Genomic DNA, 19078 nt, shown 5'->3' with positions numbered 1-19078 from the left:
TTTAGACTGGATCCTTAATTTAGACAACAGATCCTTATCCTGTATTTTGTATTTGCAGTATTTTGGTCCGGAGGACGGCAAACACTCCCCGCAAGCCGTCTCCAGAAAGGGCACATGTCCTTCCTTCCTGACTCCGATAATGGGCCCAATCAGATGTCTCCCTGGATCAATGTTAGGAAACTGAAATTAATCAATAAAACGGCATAAATGGCGACGCTATTAGACAAATACCACTATAATAATTATTTTTAAACAATGTCATTTGTTTTATAAATCATTTTTTTTTAATGTGTCCCGGTTTCTGCTTGTGAGAACCTGGTCACAGTAAGCAGGTACATGATCCTCAATGTGACACTGGGCCCTCCGCCCACATGTCACATGAGAAGGACAAATGTCACTGGCTTTGTAAACAAACCTGGAGGACAGGAGAGGGGCACACATACACACACACACACACACACACACACAAAGGCAACAAAAAACCTCCACCGTATTGCATATAGCCAATAAAGAATATCACTTGTGAGCACATTCACATTATTTATTTATAAAATGTTTTACCAGGAAGTAATACATAGAGAGTTACCTCTCGTATTCAAGTATGTCCTGGGCATAGTTAATATGACAAATAATACATGGATACAAATACAGTTACATAAATGACAAGGGTATACATTATATACACGACATTGCATGCACAGTTAGAGATAATATATATTATAGGCGTATGTAACAGTTACAGACCAGATTAAAATGTGAGACAGTTTTAGTTTTGAAAGAACTTAAACTGGTGGTGGATGTGAGAGTCTCCGGTAGGTTGTTCCAGTTTTGGGGTGCACGGTAAGAGGAGGAGGAGCGGCCGGATACTTTGTTGAGCCTTGGGACCATGAACAGTCTTTTGGAGTCAGATCTCAGAGGATAAATGCTGCATGTGGTAGGGGTGAGGAGCTTGTTCAGGTAGGTGGGTAGCTTGCCCAGAAAGTATGTGAAGGCAAGACAGGAAAGGTGAACTTGTCTTACACATGTCTGCAACCCTGCCTTTCAACCATTATCACCCAGCATTCAGTGCTCCCACTGCAGCAATGGACTCTGGGAAATGACATGCAAATGAAATGTGTCACCTTTTGCCTGGAATATCCATTCACATGGAGCCCATTTAAGCTGATGTATCACCGTTCACACAGCTTTTAAGCATCAACCTTAATGGGTAGCATCAGTGTGAGGTTGGGTTATACTTCCTTTGCTTTATTTCTAGGCTTAAATTGGCTCCAGGTGAATGGATATTCCAGGCAAAAGGTGACACATTGTGTGCTCATTTGCATGTCATTTCCCAGAATCCCTTGCTACATAGTTAGATAGTTACATAGTAGATGAGGTTGAAAAAAGACTTCCGTCCATCAAGTTCAAGCTATGCTAAATTTAGACAACAGATACTTTATCCTATATCTATACTTATTGATCCAGAGGAAGTGGGAGCACTATAGGCTAGGTGATAATGGTTGAAAGGCAGGGTGAAAACCTGTCTAAGACGTGAATGTGCTCACAAGTGATATTCTTTATTGGCTAAAAGAATATTGTGTCAAAAGAATAGGCACACCATAAATATACAAGAAAAGTATTTTATTGGCCCAACGTTTCTGCCACCCTCTGCATCCTTTATCAGGGATATCCTGAAGACCTGACCTGTTGGTGACCCTTGAGGACTGGAGTTGGCCCTGGGTTACACTTCTATTGGATTTGGGGGGGGGGGGGCATAGAGCGGGGTGCTGATCTCCAGTCCTCAACCTCCCCCCCCTCAGGTCAGGTTTGCAGGATATCCCAGCTTCAGCTCAGGTGGCTGAATCATAGGCTCAGTCAAAGACGTGTTGAAGCAGGTATTTATTGGGCCATCTGTACTGAAGCAGGGACTGATTGAACCACCTGTGCTGAAGCAGGAGCTGATTGAGCCACCTGTGCTGAAGCAGGGATACCCTGAATACCTGACCTGTTGGGGTGGCCTGAGGACTGGGGTTGAGCACCCCCGGCTTAGAGTTTACAATCTATTATTATTGCGCCAACATACTCCGCAGCGCGGTACGTCGGGGGGTACCGAGTTATATAACAGGCAGAATTACAGCCAAAATAAGAACAAACGGGTACATAAAGCAATGAGGGCCCTGATCCAGAGAGCTTACACTCTACAGGGGATAAGGGGCATAATCACCTAATATCTAAAAGCATATCTGTTCATAAGAGGAGATTAGAGGGGGGCCGGGGTCGGTAGCGGGACATAGCGGGCAGGTGATGGGGGTATACATATTATTGTGACCTTCTGAGACCAACTGGTTTTCTTACAGTGTATACAGCATGTGCTCTGACATAAATATGCATAGGTATACAGCTATATATATATATATGCATATAGATACACACCTCCCCCTACATACCAAAACCTTACTGCTTGTGAAAGGAGGAGCGACAATGCCAAACTCAGCTAGAAACACTCAGCTCTGCACTCTCAGCTCTCAACACTTATCTTTGCACTCTCAGCTCTCAGTTCAGCTCTGCACTCACTCTGCTCTCCCTGCAGTCTATCTATCAGCAGCTGATTACTTATTCTCTGGACCTGTGGGGTGAGTCTGTGCTCCTGCTGGACACTCACAATGTTGTAGTGCATGCACTGCACTCACACACCACGCATACTCAAGCTGACAAAACTTCAGTCACTCATACACCCACACTGTGCGCACTCACACTTCTACACCACACATAGCACTTCTACACAGTGAGTGTCCACTCACACTACTACACATTCACATTGCAATGTTGTGTGCACTCACACTGCTTCACTACACACAGTATCAGATCCCTGGACAGTGCTTAGAGTGTAAGCTCCTGGGGCAAGTACATACCCCTCAGTCTGGAGAGCCTGGTTTGAGGTTATACTCCTGTATTATATAGTATATACATTGCACATCCCCTCTCTCTCTGCTCTCTAATGTTAGCTCTCATTCTCTGTCATATCTGTACATGTGATCACCACCACCTCTGTTGGGAGGCAGCTCTGTGCATCCACCACTCACTTAGGGAAGAAGCGTGTGTGGCATCTCTCTCATGATAAGAGCTCTCTCCAGGTGTGAACGCCTCATGTCTTATCTGATCAGGGTACAGACCTCGCCCAATGCCATGCTGATAGTGGCAGACATATCCTAATGCACCCTGAGGCTTCTCATTGCGGTCTTATCCTGGCTCACAAACAGGGGGGGGGGATTTTGGGGGGCACTGTAGAGCCGTAGACCCTCAGCACGCTAGCCTCATTCTTGCTCTGCGCTGTGCAGTTGCTGGGTCTGTTCTAAGAATTAACCAGTTAGACAGGTCCATGTGGGGGGTGAGAGAGGGACTGTGTGCTCTGTCTGTGCTATATACAAGTAATGGGCCCGGAGCATGGGAGGGGGGAGAGGGAAAGGGAGTAGAAGGAGGAGGGGGAGGGAGTAGAAGGAGGGGGGGAGGGATTAGAAGGAGGGGGGGAGGGATTAGAAGGAGGGGGGGAGGGAGTAGAAGGAGGGGGGAGGGAGTAGAAGGAGGGGGGAGGGAGTAGAAGGGGGGGGAGGGAGTAGAAGGGGGGGAGGGAGTAGAAGGGGGGGGGAGGGAGTAGAAGGGGGGGGGGAGGGAGTAGAAGGGGGGGGGGGAGGGAGTAGAAGGGGGGGGGGGGAGTAGAAGGGGGGGGGGAGGGAGTAGAAGGGGGGGGGAGGGAGTAGAAGGGGGGGAGGGAGTAGAAGGGGGGGGGAGGGAGTAGAAGGGGGGGGGAGGGAGTAGAAGGGGGGGGGAGGGAGTAGAAGGGGGGGGGGGGAGTAGAAGGGGGGGGAGGGAGTAGAAGGGGGGGGAGGGAGTAGAAGGGGGGGGGGAGGGAGTAGAAGGGGGGGGGGGAGGGAGTAGAAGGGGGGGGGGGAGTAGAAGGGGGGGAGGGAGTAGAAGGGGGGGGAGGGCGTAGAAGGGGGGGGAGGGCGTAGAAGGGGGGGTAGGGAGTAGAAGGGGGGGAGGGAGTAGAAGGGGGGGTAGGGAGTAGAAGGGGGGGAGGGAGTAGAAGAGGAGTAGAAGGGGGGTGTAGAAGGGGGGAGGGAGTAGAAGGGGGGGAGGGAGTAGAAGGGGGGGAGGGAGTAGAAAGGGGGGAATAGAAGGGGGAGTAGAAGGGGGGAGGGAGAAGAAGGGGGGAGGGAGTAGAAGGGAGGTAGAAGGGGGGAGGGAGTAGAAGGGGAGTAGAAGGGGGGAGGCAGTAGAAGGGGGGAGGGAGTAGAAGGGAGGTAGAAGGGGGGAGGGAGTAGAAGGGAGGTAGAAGGGGGGAGGGAGTAGAAGGGGAGTGGAAGGGGGGGAGGGAGTAGAAAGGGGGAGGGAGTAGAAGGGGGGGAGGGAGTAGAAGGGGGGGAGGGAGTAGAAGGGGGGGAGGGAGTAGAAGGGGGGAGGGAGTAGAAGGGGGAGGGAGTAGAAGGGGGAGGGAGTAGAAGGGGGAGGGAGTAGAAGGGGGGAGGGAGTAGAAGGGGGGAGGGAGTAGAAAGGGGAGCAGGGAGTAGAAGGGGGGAGGGAGTAGAAGGGGGGAGGGAGTAGAAGGGGGGAGGGAGTAGAAGGGGGGAGGGAGTAGAAGGGGGAAAGGAGTAGAAGGGGGGTGAGTAGAAAGGGGAGGGAGTAGAAGAAGGGGGAGGGAGTAGAAGGGAGAGGGAGTAGAAGGGAAAGGGAGTAGAAGGGGGGAGGGAGTATAGAAGGGGAAGAGTAGAAGGTTGGGGGAAAGGAGTAGAAGGGGGAAAGGGAGTAGAAGGGGGGGAGGGAGTAGAAGGGGGGGAGGGAGTAGAAGAGGAGTAGAAGGGGGGGAGGTAGTAGAAGAGGAGTAGAAGGGGGGGGGGGGGAGTAGAAGGGGGGGGGAGGGAGTAGAAGGGGGGGAGGGAGTAGAAGGGGGGGAGGGAGTAGAAAGGGGGAGGGAGTAGAAGGGGGGAGGGAGTAGAAGGGGGGGAGGGAGTAGAAGAGGAGTAGAAGGGGGGGAGGGAGTAGAAGGGGGAGGGAGTAGAAGGGGGGGAGGGAGTAGAAGGGGGGAGGGAGTAGAAGGGGGGAGGGAGTAGAAGGGGGGGAGGGAGTAGAAGGGGGGGGAGGGAGTAGAATGGGGGAAAGGGAGTAGAAGGGGGAAGGAGCGGAAGGGGGGAAAGGGAGTGGAAGGGGGAAAAGGGAGTAGAAGGGGGAAGGAGTGGACGGGTGGGAAAGGGAGTAGAAGGGGGGAATGGGAGTAGGAGGGGGGAAAGGGGAGTAGAAGGGGGGTAACGGAGTAGGAGGGGGAAAGGGAGTAGAAGGGGGGAAAGGGGAGTAGAAGGGGGTAACGGAGTAGGAGGGGGGAAAGGGAGTAGAAGGGGGGAAAGGGAGTAGAAGGGGGGTAAGGGAGTAGGAGGGGGGAAAGGGAGTAGAAGGGGGAAAGGGAGTAGAAGGGGGAAAAGGGAGTAGAAGGGGGGAAAGGGAGTAGAAGGGGGGAAAGGGAGTAGAAGGGGGAAGGAGCGGAAGGGGGAAAGGGAGTGGAAGGGGGAAAGGGAGTAGATGGGGGGAAACGGAGTAGAAGGGGGAAGGATCGGAAGGGGGGAAAGGGAGTGGAAGGGGGGAAAGGGAGTGGAAGGGGGGAAAGGGAGTGGAAGGGGGGAAAGGGAGTAGAAGGGGGGAAAGGGAGAAGGGGGAAAGGGAGTAGAAGGGGGGAAAGGGATTAGAATGGGGGAAAGGGAGTAGAAGGGGAAGGAGCGGAAGGGGGGAAAGGGAGTGGAAGGGGGAAAAGGGAGTAGAAGGGGAAGGAGTGGACGGGTGGGAAAGGGAGTAGAAGGGGGGAATGGGAGTAGGAGGGGGGAAAGGGGAGTAGAAGGGGGTAACGGAGTAGGAGGGGGGAAAGGGAGTAGAAGGGGGAAAGGGGAGTAGAAGGGGGTAACGGAGTAGGAGGGGGGAAAGGGAGTAGAAGGGGGGAAAGGGAGTAGAAGGGGGGTAAGGGAGTAGGAGGGGGGAAAGGGAGTAGAAGGGGGGAAAGGGAGTAGAAGGGGGGAAAGGGAGTAGAAGGGGGGAAAGGGAGTAGAAGGGGGGAAAGGGAGTAGAAGGGGGAAGGAGCGGAAGGGGGGAAAGGGAGTGGAAGGGGGGAAAGGGAGTAGAAGGGGGGAAAGGGAGTAGAAGGGGGAAGGAGTGGAAGGGGGGAAAGGGAGTGGAAGGGGGGAAAGGGAGTAGAAGGGGGGAAATGGAGTAGAAGGGGGAAGGAGCGGAAGGGGGGAAAGGGGAGTAGAAGGGGGGGTAACAGAGTAGGAGGGGGAAAAGTGAGTAGAAGGGGGAAAGGGGAGTAGAAGGGGGGAAAGGGAGTAGAAGGGGGGAAAGGGGAGTAGAAGGGGGGAAAGGGAGTAGGAGGGGGAAAGGCAGTAGAAGGGGGAAAGGGAGTAGGAGGGGGGAAAGGGAGTAGAAGGGGGAAGGAGCGGAAGGGGGAAAGGGAGTGGAAGGGGGGAAAGGGAGTGGAAGGGGGGAAAGGGAGTAGGAGGGGGAAGGAGCGGAAGGGGGGAAAGGGAGTGGAAGGGGGAAAGGGAGTGGAAGGGGGAAAGGGAGTGGAAGGGGGAAAGGGAGTGGAAGGGGGAAAGGGAGTGGAAGGGGGAAAGGGAGTAGAAGGGGGAAGGAGCGGAAGGGGGGAAAGGGAGTGGAAGGGGGGAAAGGGGAGTAGAAGGGGGGTAACAGAGTAGGAGGGGGGAAAGGGAGTAGAAGGGGGGTAAGGGGCCTCAGTCTGATCACCCTCAGTGACTGGAGGGTGAGGGGGACCAGCTGAATGAGGACGAGTCGCAGATATTGCTTTTATGAGTTTATCCCGCAGTGTAAGAGGCTTTACTGATTTACAGAGGAGAAAAGGGAAAGTGTATCAAGGGTTAGGATTATATAACATCATGCATGTGCATTCCCACGTAAACACACACACAACACACATGCAGGCGTGTCACGGCACACCTCCCTGACCTAGCTCTCTCATAATCAGTCCTTCTGTCTCGCAGTATCTCCCCCCCACCCCCCCCGTTATCCTTCGCTCTCCCCTCTGGCGGGGTTGGGGAGCGCTCTGCTGCTCTGATCTCTTCTGACAGCTGGGCTGGCAGGGGGAGGTATATATATATGGGGGGAGCGGTATACAGGGTGTAAGTGGGGGTAGATGGGCGGCGTTTCCTCTCTGCGCACACAGCAGCTCACGGTCGCTTTGGGTCCTTAATGCTCATCAAACGGCCGCTGAAAGGAGACGGCACCCGGATCTGGGAAACAAGGTGACGCTGCGAGGGACCCCGGGCGTGGAATGGGGTCCAGCTGAGATTCCGGGGTGTGGGGGAGGATTGGGGGTAACGTGAGGATGCTGCATCCGATGGGTTGTGTGATGGAGACGGGGAGCGGAGGAGGGGCAGGGAGTGCGATACAGTTTAGTGCAGGGGTGGGAAACTCCAGCGCTCAAGGGCCACCAACAGGTCAGGATATCCCTACCAGCGTTGGTGATATTGTGAAACCCTGACCTGTCGGTGGCCCTTGAGGCCTGGAGTTGCCCAGTCCTGGTTTAGGGGTACATCAGGTTTATAGGGCAGGGCAGGGCTGCGGGTGGGATTTAGGGTTCAGGTGATTGGTGAAGCGCAGGAGGAATAGGGGAGAACAGCAGCAACGCTCCTCTCCTTATAACCAGCAACGCTCCTCTCCCTATAACCAGCACTGGTCAGATTTACTAAGCGGTGCCAAGTCTTAAGACACCCGACGTAGAGCGTGAGGGTGTAGTACGGCTCAGCTCCCTATAAATGGTGTCCTCTATAACGAAACGTTTTTTTACACACGCCCTGTCCCCGTGTCCCCGCAGCCGGTGACAGCGCAGAGTGTCTCCGTGTCACAGACATCCCCGGCATGATGATTATTCGCCTCGGACGTCTTACCCCGGCATACTTCCGCCTGCTGCAGGTACCCAGCTGTGTGCGGGGGCAGAAACAAGTCGGGGATTAGCGGGATAAAGCGTTCGAATGTCCCAGTACACTACAGCCTCTCCCACTTGTGGGGTGTCTTATCAGTGTTGGCATGTCTGTCAGTCTCACTTGTGGGGTGTCTCAGTGTCTGTCTCTCACACTTGTGGGGTGTCAGTGTCTGTCTCTCACACTTGTGGGGTGTCTCAGTGTCTGTCTCTCACACTTGTGGGGTGTCTTCTCAGTTGCAAGTCTCCGGGGAGTTGGCCTCTGAGCCCCAGGACCGGCTGGTGAATCACTTGGCCCTGATGCTGGCCTTCATGGGCCTCGGACTCTCCTATTACAGCGTCCGGCAGATGGTCCATGCGTCCAGCACCCCCCCTTCCCACTGAGACACGCAGAAAAGACCGGGGAACTCTTGGGATGGGACCACCCCCTCTGCACACGTCCCATTCTTCCAGTGGATACATCTGGACGCGGAGGGTCTGGGAGACGTCCAACACTCTTCTCCTGCAGGCCCTGTGGTACCCGTGTGTTAAATATGTTTGTCTACCTTCATACATGTGGGAGGCAGGGTCACATCAGTCTGCACAGAGACAACGTGGAGCCTGTTCTACACAAGACGTGCTGAGGAGCAGATACAGAACTCCACAAATCCCTCTGTGCAGGAGGCAATGAAAGCAATCAGCTCTGCTCTACACAAGCCACAGACAGAGCCCTTATATGTAGATTATACAGTTATCAGCTCTGACCAGTTTATACAGTCCCCAGACAGATCATATCTAAATATATATATTATATATGCACAGTATGTACATGAGTCAGACGGGGCATGCGCACGCAATCACAACTTTCCCACACATTACTGTAAATAAATGTAGATATACCCAGTGTATAGTATTCCTGTCATCATTTAAACACAGCCGAGCTGGGACATGCTAATAAATATGTTTCCCTCATGGAGAGTAGCACGCTGCCTGCTCCTTCTCTGATAACTCACCGCCCTTTGTAACAATCCCACCCGACACTGCAGGGGTTAAGTGCTCTGTTCAGCCGTGCGAGGGGGAATGTGCAGACAAAATGTGGGATGACAGGCGGATGCTTCTGCAGTTTAGTGATGGCTGGGTGAGTACTGAGACACACACGGGTCAATTTCGTTATGTAACCGCTCGCATCATCCACAAGACAGTGCAGAGCGGGGATCGGACAAACGCTACTCTCCAGGCAGCCACATCGGGGAGCAGACGTAAACACAGATAAGGGGTGATTCGCATCCCAACATAGGAGGGGGGGGGTGTCTGACAGACTATTATACACCAGAATGATGATCAGCGCAATGCAGCTACAATAGTGATGTTCCTGCGACAGCACCCTAATAACAGACAGCAGAACCTGTTGCTATGCATGAGATTTATTCAGCACATTGGCGACGATCCGGTACATGCAGAGTCCTGAGTATGTGTCATGGGGAAGTGCACACACTTGTCACAGTGTCCTGCCAGTGTGTCATTATATATCACAGGGTTTGTGGGTCATGTGAAGATGTTTATCACGCCGCTGCCCCCCTCCTCCATATGAAGAGGACGGGGCAGGGTCTCATCGTTAGCGGCTTGCAGCTGTAGGTTGGGACGGGTTACATTTTACAATCTGTAACAGCTTGTTTGTGACGGCTCAGAGTCTGACAGCCGGGCGAGGGAGGGGCAGGTGTCAGCTCATCTCCACCGCCTGAGTCTCAATCTCAACCTTTTTGGGAGGGATGTAGGAGCCCATCCCTGCAGCTCGCTCAGCTTCCTCCTGGGTGTACGGCTCGTCTCTCAACTTCTTCAGTCTGGAAAGAATTAGCCAGGTCAGACTGTAACCCTCATCACTGCGCCCCAGCCCAAAAAGGGATTCCTCCGCCTGCCTAAATCTCACTGTCCCAGAGGTTGCTGGGGACAGGAAATCACTGCGGCGATGTTACTGTGAAACCAGGTGTAAAGCTCGCAATGAAAGCTCTTTAATGTCTTCTACCTGACAAAGAAGCCTGCCAGCTGCACCTGAACATACCTGTACAATACATGCTTATACATGCCAGCCAGCCTGTGGTTTCTGCACATCTGTGTGATAACGACATTACGGGGAGGTGGGAGGAGGAGAGAGGAGGAGAGAGGAGGAGAGGGGTATTTACCTGCGTTTGTGAAGCTTTGTTTTGAAATGTTCCTTTAGTGTTTTCAGATCCACAAAGTATCTCCTAGAAAGTGCACCAAGACGTGGATTAGGGACCGGGTGTAACATGTCACCATGTATGAGCAGTGATTTTCACACGCAGCGATACACACACGCACACAAACAGACTTGCACGCAGTGATTCAAACACTCACGCAGTGATTCTCTCACACATGCACAGTGATATGCACGCACGCAGTGATTCGCACACACACCCTTATGCACAATCATTCGAACGCACAGTTACAGGCAGTAATTCGCGCGCGCACACTTAATGATTCGCGCACACACTCGCGCAAACAAGTGCGCGCAGTGATTGTTACACTTAAGCAGTCACTCATACACACGGTTACGCGCAGTGACACAGTTACGTGCAGTAATTCACGCGCAGCAGTTCGCACACATTTACGCGCACTGATTTGCGGAGAGTCATGCGCAGTGATACGCACACACACACTTGCGCGCAGCAATTTGCACACAGACTCACGCGCAGTGCAAACAGTAGTGCTGAGCGTTGCCGGTCACTTGGTAGTCCAACTCCTGGTTCAGTAGCTTCCGGGCGTTCTCTGGGCGCAGGTCGTGGTGGATCTGATCTACGTCCTTCGTACGGCGTTTCGTTTTCCACAGCTTGGAAATATTCTTCTTCTTGTCGCTGTTGTGATTCCCAATCTGCTTAGAGCGCCCCATGACGAGAAATCTGCAGAGCATCGCATCATGTCAGAGAAAGCGGCAGAGCATCGAGTCATGTCTGTTTGTATAGGTATATTATATATAAACGGTCTATATGTAAATATATGTACACTGTAAACTTACATAAGTGTTTAAAAACACACACGTAATACATTACAGAAACAGTTATATACATACAACGTACATGTATACATATACAAACATACCACACACGCATACTTATTACACACGCACACACAAATACAAACATACCATGCACATGTATACTTACTACACACGTATACTTATCTCACACATATTACCAATTTGCTGCTGGTTGTTTAGTGGTACTATCTACATAGGTAGATTTAGTGTCCTCATATCATTAACCCTTTCATTTTGACAGGCCGGTCTTGGGTCTTATGAGCAGGTCATTTACAAATTTCTGGGGATATTCACCTGCATACTATCATTCACTGCAGTATGTATTACGATTTTGTGTATCAACCAGAATTTATGTTTTTTGGGGTTCCAAGGGGACTGTTTTAATTTGGTATTATTCATGTGTTTTTCATTGAATAAATTCTATCATCATTTATTATTGCTAGAGTGCTTGTGGTGGGATTCTCTCTCTTCTTTCCTTCATTAATTATTTTATCCCCAGCACCGTCATTAGGTTAATATAATTTTCTATCTGACCTTATTTTGTGATTATAGCAATTTCAAGTTATCTTTCTAGTTAGTTGCAGGCTTATTTATGTGATTATATATATATATATATATATATATATATATATATATACTTACTACACACACTTATACACACACACACAGATATACCACGCACATATATACTTACTACACACGCACACATGTCTATATATATATATATATATATATATTATATATATATATATATATTATATATTTACACACAAACATACCATGCACATGTATACATACATCCTTACCCCACACGCACGTATTTATACATATAGCACACCCCTTACTCGCGGGTACCCCGTCCCCCTCCATTCTTTACCCCTCACATTTAGCCTATGACGCAGTCTGGTGACGTCACGCAGCCCAGACACCGTCATCCCCGGTTTCACTCACCGGCTCACCCCGCGCGGCTCTGCCCGGCTTCCGGGTTCGAAGGAAAAGACCGAAAGTCACGCGGACAGGCACCATAGAGGTAGCGGGGCTCTGTCCTCTACCATAGAGAGGAGAAGAGCGGCCCCTGCAGGCTGGAGGGAGACACACACACACCTTAATTTTGTGTCTATAGTCCTTTTTTAATCTAAAGCCCTCTCCAACCTAAAACCTTTCTCACTCATGGCTACGGTGACCATATTATCCCCGGGACAAGCCAGGACATTTAGCGCATACGCGAACGGCGAGCTCCAACCGTATAAGCGCCTGTCAAGCGTGCGCACGAGCCACTGGCCACTTGCCGGACGCGCATGAGCAAGCACCAAATAAAAACGGGACGTCTGGTCACCCTACTTCATTGCCCCTTACCTCTGAAATGCTTTCCCCCTCAATATCCAACTGGCACCTCTACACCTCAATAGCCCATCTTTAAACACACCTCTTCAGCGAAGCATGTGGGTACTTCCGTGGCTGATACTATACAGCTCAGATGCACTGACCTTGGCCCCTTGCAGACGCACTTACCTGAACGTCCTGCTTCTACCTCTGTAATTTCTCCTACTTACCACTTAGATTGTGAGCTCTTCGGGGCAGGGATTCCCTTTCCCAATGTTACTTTGATGTCTGAAGCGCGTATTCCCATTATGTGCTATATTATTATGTGTTTTATTCATTATTGGCACGTGTATTACTGCTGTGAGGCGCTACATACCCGGAGGGCGCTCTATAAATAAAGATATACATACACACTACGCTCCCTTGGTGTTCGGGCGTCTGGCTTTCTTCCCACCTCAACTATCGTTCCTTTCGGGTATACATTGCTAACTCCTGATCTACCTGTCGGTGTACCTCGAGGCTCGGTTTTGGGACCTCTCCTCTTTTCTCCCTATACACTCTAATTTGGTGACCTTATTAGTTCATTCGGTTTCTATTGTCACCTGTAAGCAGATGACACGCACCTGTATCCAACACCGAACCTCACATCTGCAGTACAATCCCAGCTCTCCAACCCTCTCATGGCAGTCTCATCCCCGCCTCCTTACCGCCGCCCTACTGCTCCTTTTGGAATCCCAGCCTCAAATGACGCCGCGGACGTCACCAACGTGCCGTCGCACAGCGGCGCGTTACCATGGAGACGCGACGTCATATGACATCGCGCCGTCACTTTGCCATGGCAACAAGACGCCGTCTGACGCCACGTGGGTGACGTCGCGGCCACGCCATTTGACGCGGGGATTCCAAATGAGCAGGAGGGCGGCAGCAAGGAGGCGGCCGACACAGGTAAGTGCTTTCCCTTTAGATCCGATAGGCCCGAGAGGGGGCGGCAAAAGCATATGGGGGCGGAAATTTTTGCCGCCCCAAAATGTTGCCATCCTAGGCTCGGCCCTAACGGGGAAATCTGCCGCTGTATTTCCTTTAATTATCCCCTCATATTAATGCTATTGCTAAATCTTGCTGCTTCTTTGTAACACAATACGGTGTTTCCTCTGTTCTTCCGCTACGAACGTGTTAGGGATGTGCACTTGACCCCGCGTTTTCGGATGATGTCACCTGGAGCATTAGCAACAATAATGCTAATAAACCGGTTTATGTCTGTTTCCAAATCATGCAAAGAACTGGACAAGGTAAACCCAAGACAGGACAAGGCCAGTTAGAAGGAGGAAACTACTTAGACATACTGCAACATCCAAGTCAAGCAGGAAAACGAACACAAGGTTTTGCCTCTTTTTCGGTTTGGGCCCAGTGTGTAGATCGGAGCCAGGGGCTAAATTAATCTGGATCGTAGACGATTGGGGGGGGGGGTCTGGATTACCACAATCCCCGACTCGCTCTTCTCTAATTACACACACATAAATATCATATCAGGCGTCTGTCTCGTAGCCGTGAGCGCGGAGGGAGATCTGCTGAGGAATTATTTATCTGCTGCTTCTGTATTCAGACATAGTCTGAGCTCCTGTTCCTGTGTATCAGTTACAGGGGAAACTAGAGCAGTGGTGCCAGTCTTCAAGACTCCCCCAACAGGTCAGGTTTTGAGGATATCCCAGCTTCAGCGCAGGTGGAACAGTCTACGACTGAGCCACTTATTGAGTCACCTGTGCTGAAGCAGGGAGCCCCCTGATTGAGCCACCTGTGCTGAAGCAGGGGTAGCCTCACAACCTGACCTATTGGGGGGGGGGGGGGGGGGAGAGATCTGGAGTTGAGCACCACTGAACAAGAGCTCATGCAGAACCATGGAGAGAGACCACGGAGAGTGAATGGACCACTTGTAGGGACCACAGAGAAAGCACTATCCAGCTAAGACAGGGGCATGGTCTGTGTTGAGACTTTTGTGTTCATATGACATCCTACAGGTGTCTGTCCCATCAGAGGTATTGGGGGGAGGGGGGGTGATAGCCCCTTCCTCCCCTAGGTCCTGCTCTGGATTCATCCTTGGTTTCCTCAGCATGTCACACGTCCCCTATCACGTTTCTCTGCTGTGAAAAGCTTCCTGAAACTTTAATGAGGTCACCAGACCCAGATCAACTGTAGCCAATGGGAGGCCAAGGAGTCCTGCACCTGAGATGCTCTGTACATTGGGAGATGCTCTGCACACACAGGACCCTCTGCCCCACAGAACACTCTCTCATCCTGCTCTCCCCCCGACCTCTGAAGCTGCCGCCATGAGTCAAGGGCAGGGCTTCTGGAAAGTTTATAAAGCAAAAGTTCTGCAAACGTTCAATGCAGAACAAGAGGGAGAGGCACAGGAGGAGGTAAGGGGGTGGGGGAGAATGAGAGAGAGGAGAGGGGGGAGACAGGAAGAGGTAAAGGGGAGGGGGGAGGAGGAGACAGGAGGAGGTAAAGGGGGGGGGAGAATGACAGAGGAGAGGGGGGAGACAGGAGGTAAATGGGGGGGAGATAGGAGGAGGTAAAGGGGGGAGAATGAGAGAGAAGAGGGGGGAGACAGGAGGAGGTAAAGGGGGGGAGAAGGAGAGGGGAGATACAGGAGGAGGTAAAGGGGGGGGGGGGTGAATGAGAGGAGAGGGGGGAGACAGGAGGAGGTAAAGGGGAGGGGGAGACAGGAGGAGATAAAGGGAAGGGGGAGACAGGAAGAGGAGAGGGGGGAGACAGGAGGAGGTAAAGGGGGGAATGAGAGAGAGGAGAAGGGGGAGACAGGAGGAGGTAAAGGTGGGGGGAATGAGAGAGAGGAGAGGGGGGAGACAGGAGGAGGTAAAGGGGATGGGGAGACAGGAGGAGGTAAAGGGGGGGGGGGATGAGAGAGAGGAGAGGAGGGAGACAGGAGGAAGTAAAGGGGAGGGGGAGACAGGAGGAGGTAAAGGGGAGGGGGAGACAGGAGGAGGTAAAGGGGAGGGGGAGACAAGAGGAGGTAAAGGGGGGGAGAATGAGAGAGGAGAGGGGGAGACAGGAGGAGGTAAAGTGTGTGTGTGGGGGGGGGATGAGAGAGAGGGGAGAGAGAAGGCAGTCTAGGACATTTGGTTGTGGCTGTTTCACCGCGAACAAATGGCCACCGGCACTTCGCCGTTACTCCCCCCGCCGCCAGAAGCTGCCGCCGCTGGACCCTTCGCCGCCGCCCCCTAAGGTAAGTGCCTTACCCTAAAACCCCTAAAATTAACCCCTTACCCTAAACAGTAATACAACTTACCATAGAAGCGGCCGGTGGCGAGGATTCCAGCGGCGGATCGGCTGCTGCGGGGTAAGTCGCGGCGAAATGGCTGCAACCAAATATTCCATTCCGACAGGAGGAGGGGGATAGGGGGAATGAGAGAGAGGAGAGGGGGGAAATACAGGAGGAGGTGGAGGGAGAGGGGAAGAGAGAGAGGAGAGGGGGAGACACAAGAGGAGGTGGAGGGAGAGGAGAAAGAGAGGAGAGGGCGGAAATCCAGGAGGAGGTGGAGGGAGATGGGAAGAGAGAGAGGAGAGGGGGAGACACAAGAGGAGGTGGAGGGAGAGAAGAATGAGAGAGGAGAGGGCGGAAATCCAGGAGGAGGTGGAGGGAGATGGGAAGAGAGAGAGGAGAGGGGGAGACACAAGAGGAGGTGGAGGGAGAGAAGAATGAGAGAGGAGAGGGCGGAAATCCAGGAGGAGGTGGAGGGAGAGGGGAATGAGAGAGGGAGACACAAGTGGAGGGGGAGAGAGGAATGAGGGAGGGGTGGGGGGGAAATACAGGAGGTAAAGGGGGAGGGGAAGAGGGGCATGAGAGAGAGGAAATGGAGAGACACAGGAGGAGGTAAAGAGGGAGAGGGGAAGAGAGAGGAGAGGGGGGAAACAGGGAGAGGTAACGGGGAGGATGGGAGAGGAGAAGGAGACAGTAGGAGGAAATGTGGGTGCAGGGGAGGTGGGAGACACGGGAAGGGGTAACAGAGGGGCATGCAATGTGGCCATGCGTTGTCAGAGTTACATGTCCCTGTCTATTACAGAGTTACACTGCGGAGGTAATAGAGCCAGACACTCCGGATGTGGAAGACGAGGGGTTAAACATGTCACACCTTGCACGGAAGGTACAGAGCGCAACATACACCTATTTATATTGATGTATACCTTTGTATAGTGACGTATACTGTACCTGTGCGTAAAGATCTATACCTGTGTGTATAGGGATGTATACCTGTGTGTAGTGACGTATCTGTGCATAATGATCTATACCTGTGTGTATAGGGATGTGTACCTGTGTGTGTATAGGGATGTGGCATGTGTACCTGTGTGTATAGGGATGTATACCTGTGTGTGTATAAGGATGTATACGTGTGTGTGTGTGAGTGTGTGTGTATAGGGATGTATAACTGTGTGTGTATAATGATGTATACGTGTGTGTGTGTGTGTGTGTGTGTGTGTGTATAGGGATGTATAACTGTGTGTGTATAAGGATGTATACGTGTGTGTGTGTGTGTATAGGGATGTATAACTGTGTGTATAGTGATGTATACCTGTGTGTGTATAGGGATGTACACCTGTGTGTATAGTGATGTATACCTGTGTGTGTATAGGGATGTACACCTGTGGCTATCGTGATGTACACCTGTGTGTATAGTGATGTATACCTGTGTGTATAGGGATGTATACCTGTGTGTATAGTGATGTACACCTGTGTGTATAGTGATGTACACCTGTGTGTATAGGGATGTACACCTGTGTGTATAGGGATGTACACCTGTGTGTATAGGGATGTACACCTGTGTGTATAGTGATGTACACCTGTGTGTATAGTGATGTACACCTGTGTGTATAGTGATGTACACCTGTGTGTATAGTGATGTACACCTGTGTGTATAGTGATGTACACCTGTGTGCATAGTGATGTACACCTGTGTGTATAGTGATGTACACCTGTGTGTATAGTGATGTATACCTGTGTGTATAGTGATGCATGCCTACCGACTTCATTGCTCTTGCTGATAACACAACATATCGCATTATAACACAGATTATCAGTTTCCATAGGATTCGGTGGCAGTGATAACACAGAATATAGTCACAGACTTTCCCATCATAACGTGGCAGTGTGAGCAATATCCCCAGCTACATCTGTATGTGTGGTGACGCATCTGTATATAGTGACATGTGGCATGCCTTTAAGCCTGACCTAACACGTGTGGGATACATACAGTACTGTTGGGAGGAGCGTGTGTCCTGTGCATGTTGTGTGATGCTGAGTCACGGGTGATACGTGCGCGGTGGTATAGCCTTGTGTGATGCAGCTGTGTCACATGGGCGCATGTCACTGTCCCTCAGGAGCGGGGTGCCCATGTGACACATGTCACTGTCCCTCAGGTGCAGGGTGCCCGTGTGACACATGTCACTGACCCTCAGGTGCGGGGTACCCGTGTGACACATGTCACTGTCCCTCAGGTGCGGGGTGCCCGTGTGACACATGTCACTGTCCCTCAGGTGCTGGGTGCCCGTGTGACACATGTCACTGTCCCTCAGGTGCGGGGTGCCTGTGTGACACATGTCACTGTCCCTCAGGTGCAGGGTGCGCTGGGCTGGAGAAGCGTCACTTCCCTGTTCAGTAAAGAAGAGGAGCAGAGACCAGAGCAGGGAGCAGAGCAGTAAGTATGAGAGTGGGGGGGGGGGGGGGGTAACGAGAAGAGATAATGAGTGGGACTGAGAAGGGATAAGAGGGGGACTAACGAGGGACTCCCACCTCCCACAGGCCCTCAGCCTCCTGCCCATCGGAGGCCACCCCACATGAGAGGAGCTCTTCAGGTCTGTGGGACGTGTTCGCCAACCGGTGGCAGCAGAGCTCTGTGGAGCCGCCTGAGCCACAGGGGGTCCTGGCAGAGCCCCCGGAAGAGCACAGCGAAGCTCAGTACCCTGAGGAGATGCCCTTCAAGTGGGGATTCCTGACCAGCAAACTTGCAGAGCTGAGAGGCAAAAGCGACTAGATGCCCACGTCATGGAGGAGTCATGTGACCAAGATCCCGCCCCACTAAAGATATGTGACCTGAGTCCCTGTCCCAGAGCAGCCATGTGACTTTTAGACCCCGGCACAGTGAAGTCATGTGACCTGAAACCCCACCTGTGAGGAGCCATGTGTGCTGTGACTCCACCCCTAGGAGCCATGTGATTAGAGAACCTTTGCAAGATAAGCCGTGTAACCTGAGACTTCACCCCCTAGGAGCTGCCATGGTTTAGGACCCACAGACCACCACATGACCTCACAGTTGGGACACTGTGGCCCAGATCCACAAAAGGGTGCTAAGTACTAGCACACTTTTACTCTCAATCATACATGTATGCTAACGCTTAGCACCCCTATATGGATCAGGGCCTGCAAATTTTCCTTAGTTACTAAACCCTGACTACTGCAGCACCCCCCCCCCCCCCCACTAATCATCCAGCTCCCCCACCCCTCTCACCCCCCATTTGTATGAGGAGCTGGGGTAGGACACGTGAGAGATGTGCGATTCTGACGTGTGTGTTTTCCTGTTTTGCCACAGGCTCAAAAGTAAAGTAATGTTCCCACAGCCAGTGTGTGCCGAGTCCTGGGGAGAAGACACGGAACATAGGGGGAGGGACACAGAACCGAGAGCAGGGGGCTCATGGAACATAGGGGGAGGGACACAGAACCGAGAGCAGGGGGCTCATGGAACATAGGGGGAGGGACACAGAAC

At 52.2% G+C, this 19078-nt stretch overlaps 4 protein-coding genes across 10 annotated transcripts; 2 read left to right on the top strand and 2 right to left on the bottom strand.

Annotated features, from left to right (window-relative positions):
• Nucleotides 1-69: 69 nt before the first annotated feature.
• Nucleotides 70-10764, top strand: ZNF593OS (ZNF593 opposite strand). 3 transcript variants are annotated; one of them, XM_075581414.1, is made up of 3 exons: nt 70-171; nt 7847-7944; nt 8189-10764. In XM_075581414.1, exons 2-3 carry the CDS (start codon nt 7891-7893, stop codon nt 8333-8335), a joined length of 201 nt encoding a protein of 66 aa, XP_075437529.1. In that variant the 5' UTR covers nt 70-171; nt 7847-7890; the 3' UTR covers nt 8336-10764. The 3 variants fall into 3 exon arrangements, with proteins under 3 accessions (XP_075437529.1, XP_075437528.1, XP_075437527.1); XM_075581413.1 differs by lacking the exon at nt 70-171 and adding an exon at nt 2591-2612; XM_075581412.1 differs by lacking the exon at nt 70-171 and adding an exon at nt 7118-7274.
• On the bottom strand, nt 9339-12064 carry ZNF593 (zinc finger protein 593). Of its 2 annotated transcripts, none has more exons than XM_075581410.1 (4): nt 11934-12064; nt 10636-10845; nt 10111-10173; nt 9339-9771 (listed from the first exon to the last, which is right to left on the bottom strand). In XM_075581410.1, exons 2-4 carry the CDS (start codon nt 10833-10835, stop codon nt 9651-9653), a joined length of 384 nt encoding a protein of 127 aa, XP_075437525.1. In that variant the 5' UTR covers nt 10836-10845; nt 11934-12064; the 3' UTR covers nt 9339-9650. The 2 variants fall into 2 exon arrangements, with proteins under 2 accessions (XP_075437525.1, XP_075437526.1); XM_075581411.1 differs by having other exon boundaries at nt 11867-11976.
• On the bottom strand, nt 11987-17998 carry LOC142475634 (uncharacterized). The gene is made up of 2 exons (XM_075581404.1): nt 15610-17998; nt 11987-12064 (listed from the first exon to the last, which is right to left on the bottom strand). The coding sequence occupies exon 1, from the start codon at nt 17401-17403 to the stop codon at nt 16486-16488; it is 918 nt and encodes a 305-aa protein (XP_075437519.1). The 5' UTR covers nt 17404-17998; the 3' UTR covers nt 11987-12064; nt 15610-16485.
• Nucleotides 13770-18992, top strand: CUNH1orf232 (chromosome unknown C1orf232 homolog). 4 transcript variants are annotated; one of them, XM_075581406.1, is made up of 4 exons: nt 13770-14719; nt 16385-16465; nt 17931-18013; nt 18118-18992. In XM_075581406.1, the coding sequence occupies exons 1-4, from the start codon at nt 14531-14533 to the stop codon at nt 18347-18349; spliced, it is 585 nt and encodes a 194-aa protein (XP_075437521.1). In that variant the 5' UTR covers nt 13770-14530; the 3' UTR covers nt 18350-18992. The 4 variants fall into 4 exon arrangements, with proteins under 4 accessions (XP_075437521.1, XP_075437520.1, XP_075437523.1 ...); XM_075581405.1 differs by having other exon boundaries at nt 17892-18013; XM_075581408.1 differs by lacking the exon at nt 13770-14719 and adding an exon at nt 15402-15546.
• Nucleotides 18993-19078: the final 86 nt, after the last annotated feature.

This window comes from Ascaphus truei, unplaced genomic scaffold (assembly GCF_040206685.1).
Source record: "Ascaphus truei isolate aAscTru1 unplaced genomic scaffold, aAscTru1.hap1 HAP1_SCAFFOLD_1296, whole genome shotgun sequence".
In the NCBI taxonomy this organism is placed as follows: domain Eukaryota; kingdom Metazoa; phylum Chordata; class Amphibia; order Anura; family Ascaphidae; genus Ascaphus; species Ascaphus truei.
This window is presented reverse-complemented; position numbering and strand designations above follow the sequence as displayed.

Excerpts from the sequence above, each read along its gene's own strand:
- ZNF593OS (XM_075581414.1), top strand. The coding sequence starts at position 7,891 with ATGATGATTATTCGCCTCGGACGTCTTACCCCGGCATACTTCCGCCTG. Across the intron at positions 7,945-8,188 it reads CATACTTCCGCCTGCTGCAG|TTGCAAGTCTCCGGGGAGTT; the intron begins GTACCCAGCTGT and ends GTGTCTTCTCAG.
- ZNF593 (XM_075581410.1), bottom strand. The coding sequence starts at position 10,835 with ATGGGGCGCTCTAAGCAGATTGGGAATCACAACAGCGACAAGAAGAAG. Across the intron at positions 10,174-10,635 it reads CACTACTGTTTGCACTGCGC|GAGATACTTTGTGGATCTGA; the intron begins GTGAGTCTGTGT and ends TGCACTTTCTAG. Across the intron at positions 9,772-10,110 it reads ACAAAGCTTCACAAACGCAG|ACTGAAGAAGTTGAGAGACG; the intron begins GTAAATACCCCT and ends AATTCTTTCCAG.
- CUNH1orf232 (XM_075581405.1), top strand. The coding sequence starts at position 14,531 with ATGCTCTGTACATTGGGAGATGCTCTGCACACACAGGACCCTCTGCCC. Across the intron at positions 16,466-17,891 it reads TGTCACACCTTGCACGGAAG|GTGCGGGGTGCCTGTGTGAC; the intron begins GTACAGAGCGCA and ends ACTGTCCCTCAG. Across the intron at positions 18,014-18,117 it reads CCAGAGCAGGGAGCAGAGCA|GCCCTCAGCCTCCTGCCCAT; the intron begins GTAAGTATGAGA and ends CACCTCCCACAG.
- LOC142475634 (XM_075581404.1), bottom strand. The coding sequence starts at position 17,403 with ATGGAAACTGATAATCTGTGTTATAATGCGATATGTTGTGTTATCAGC.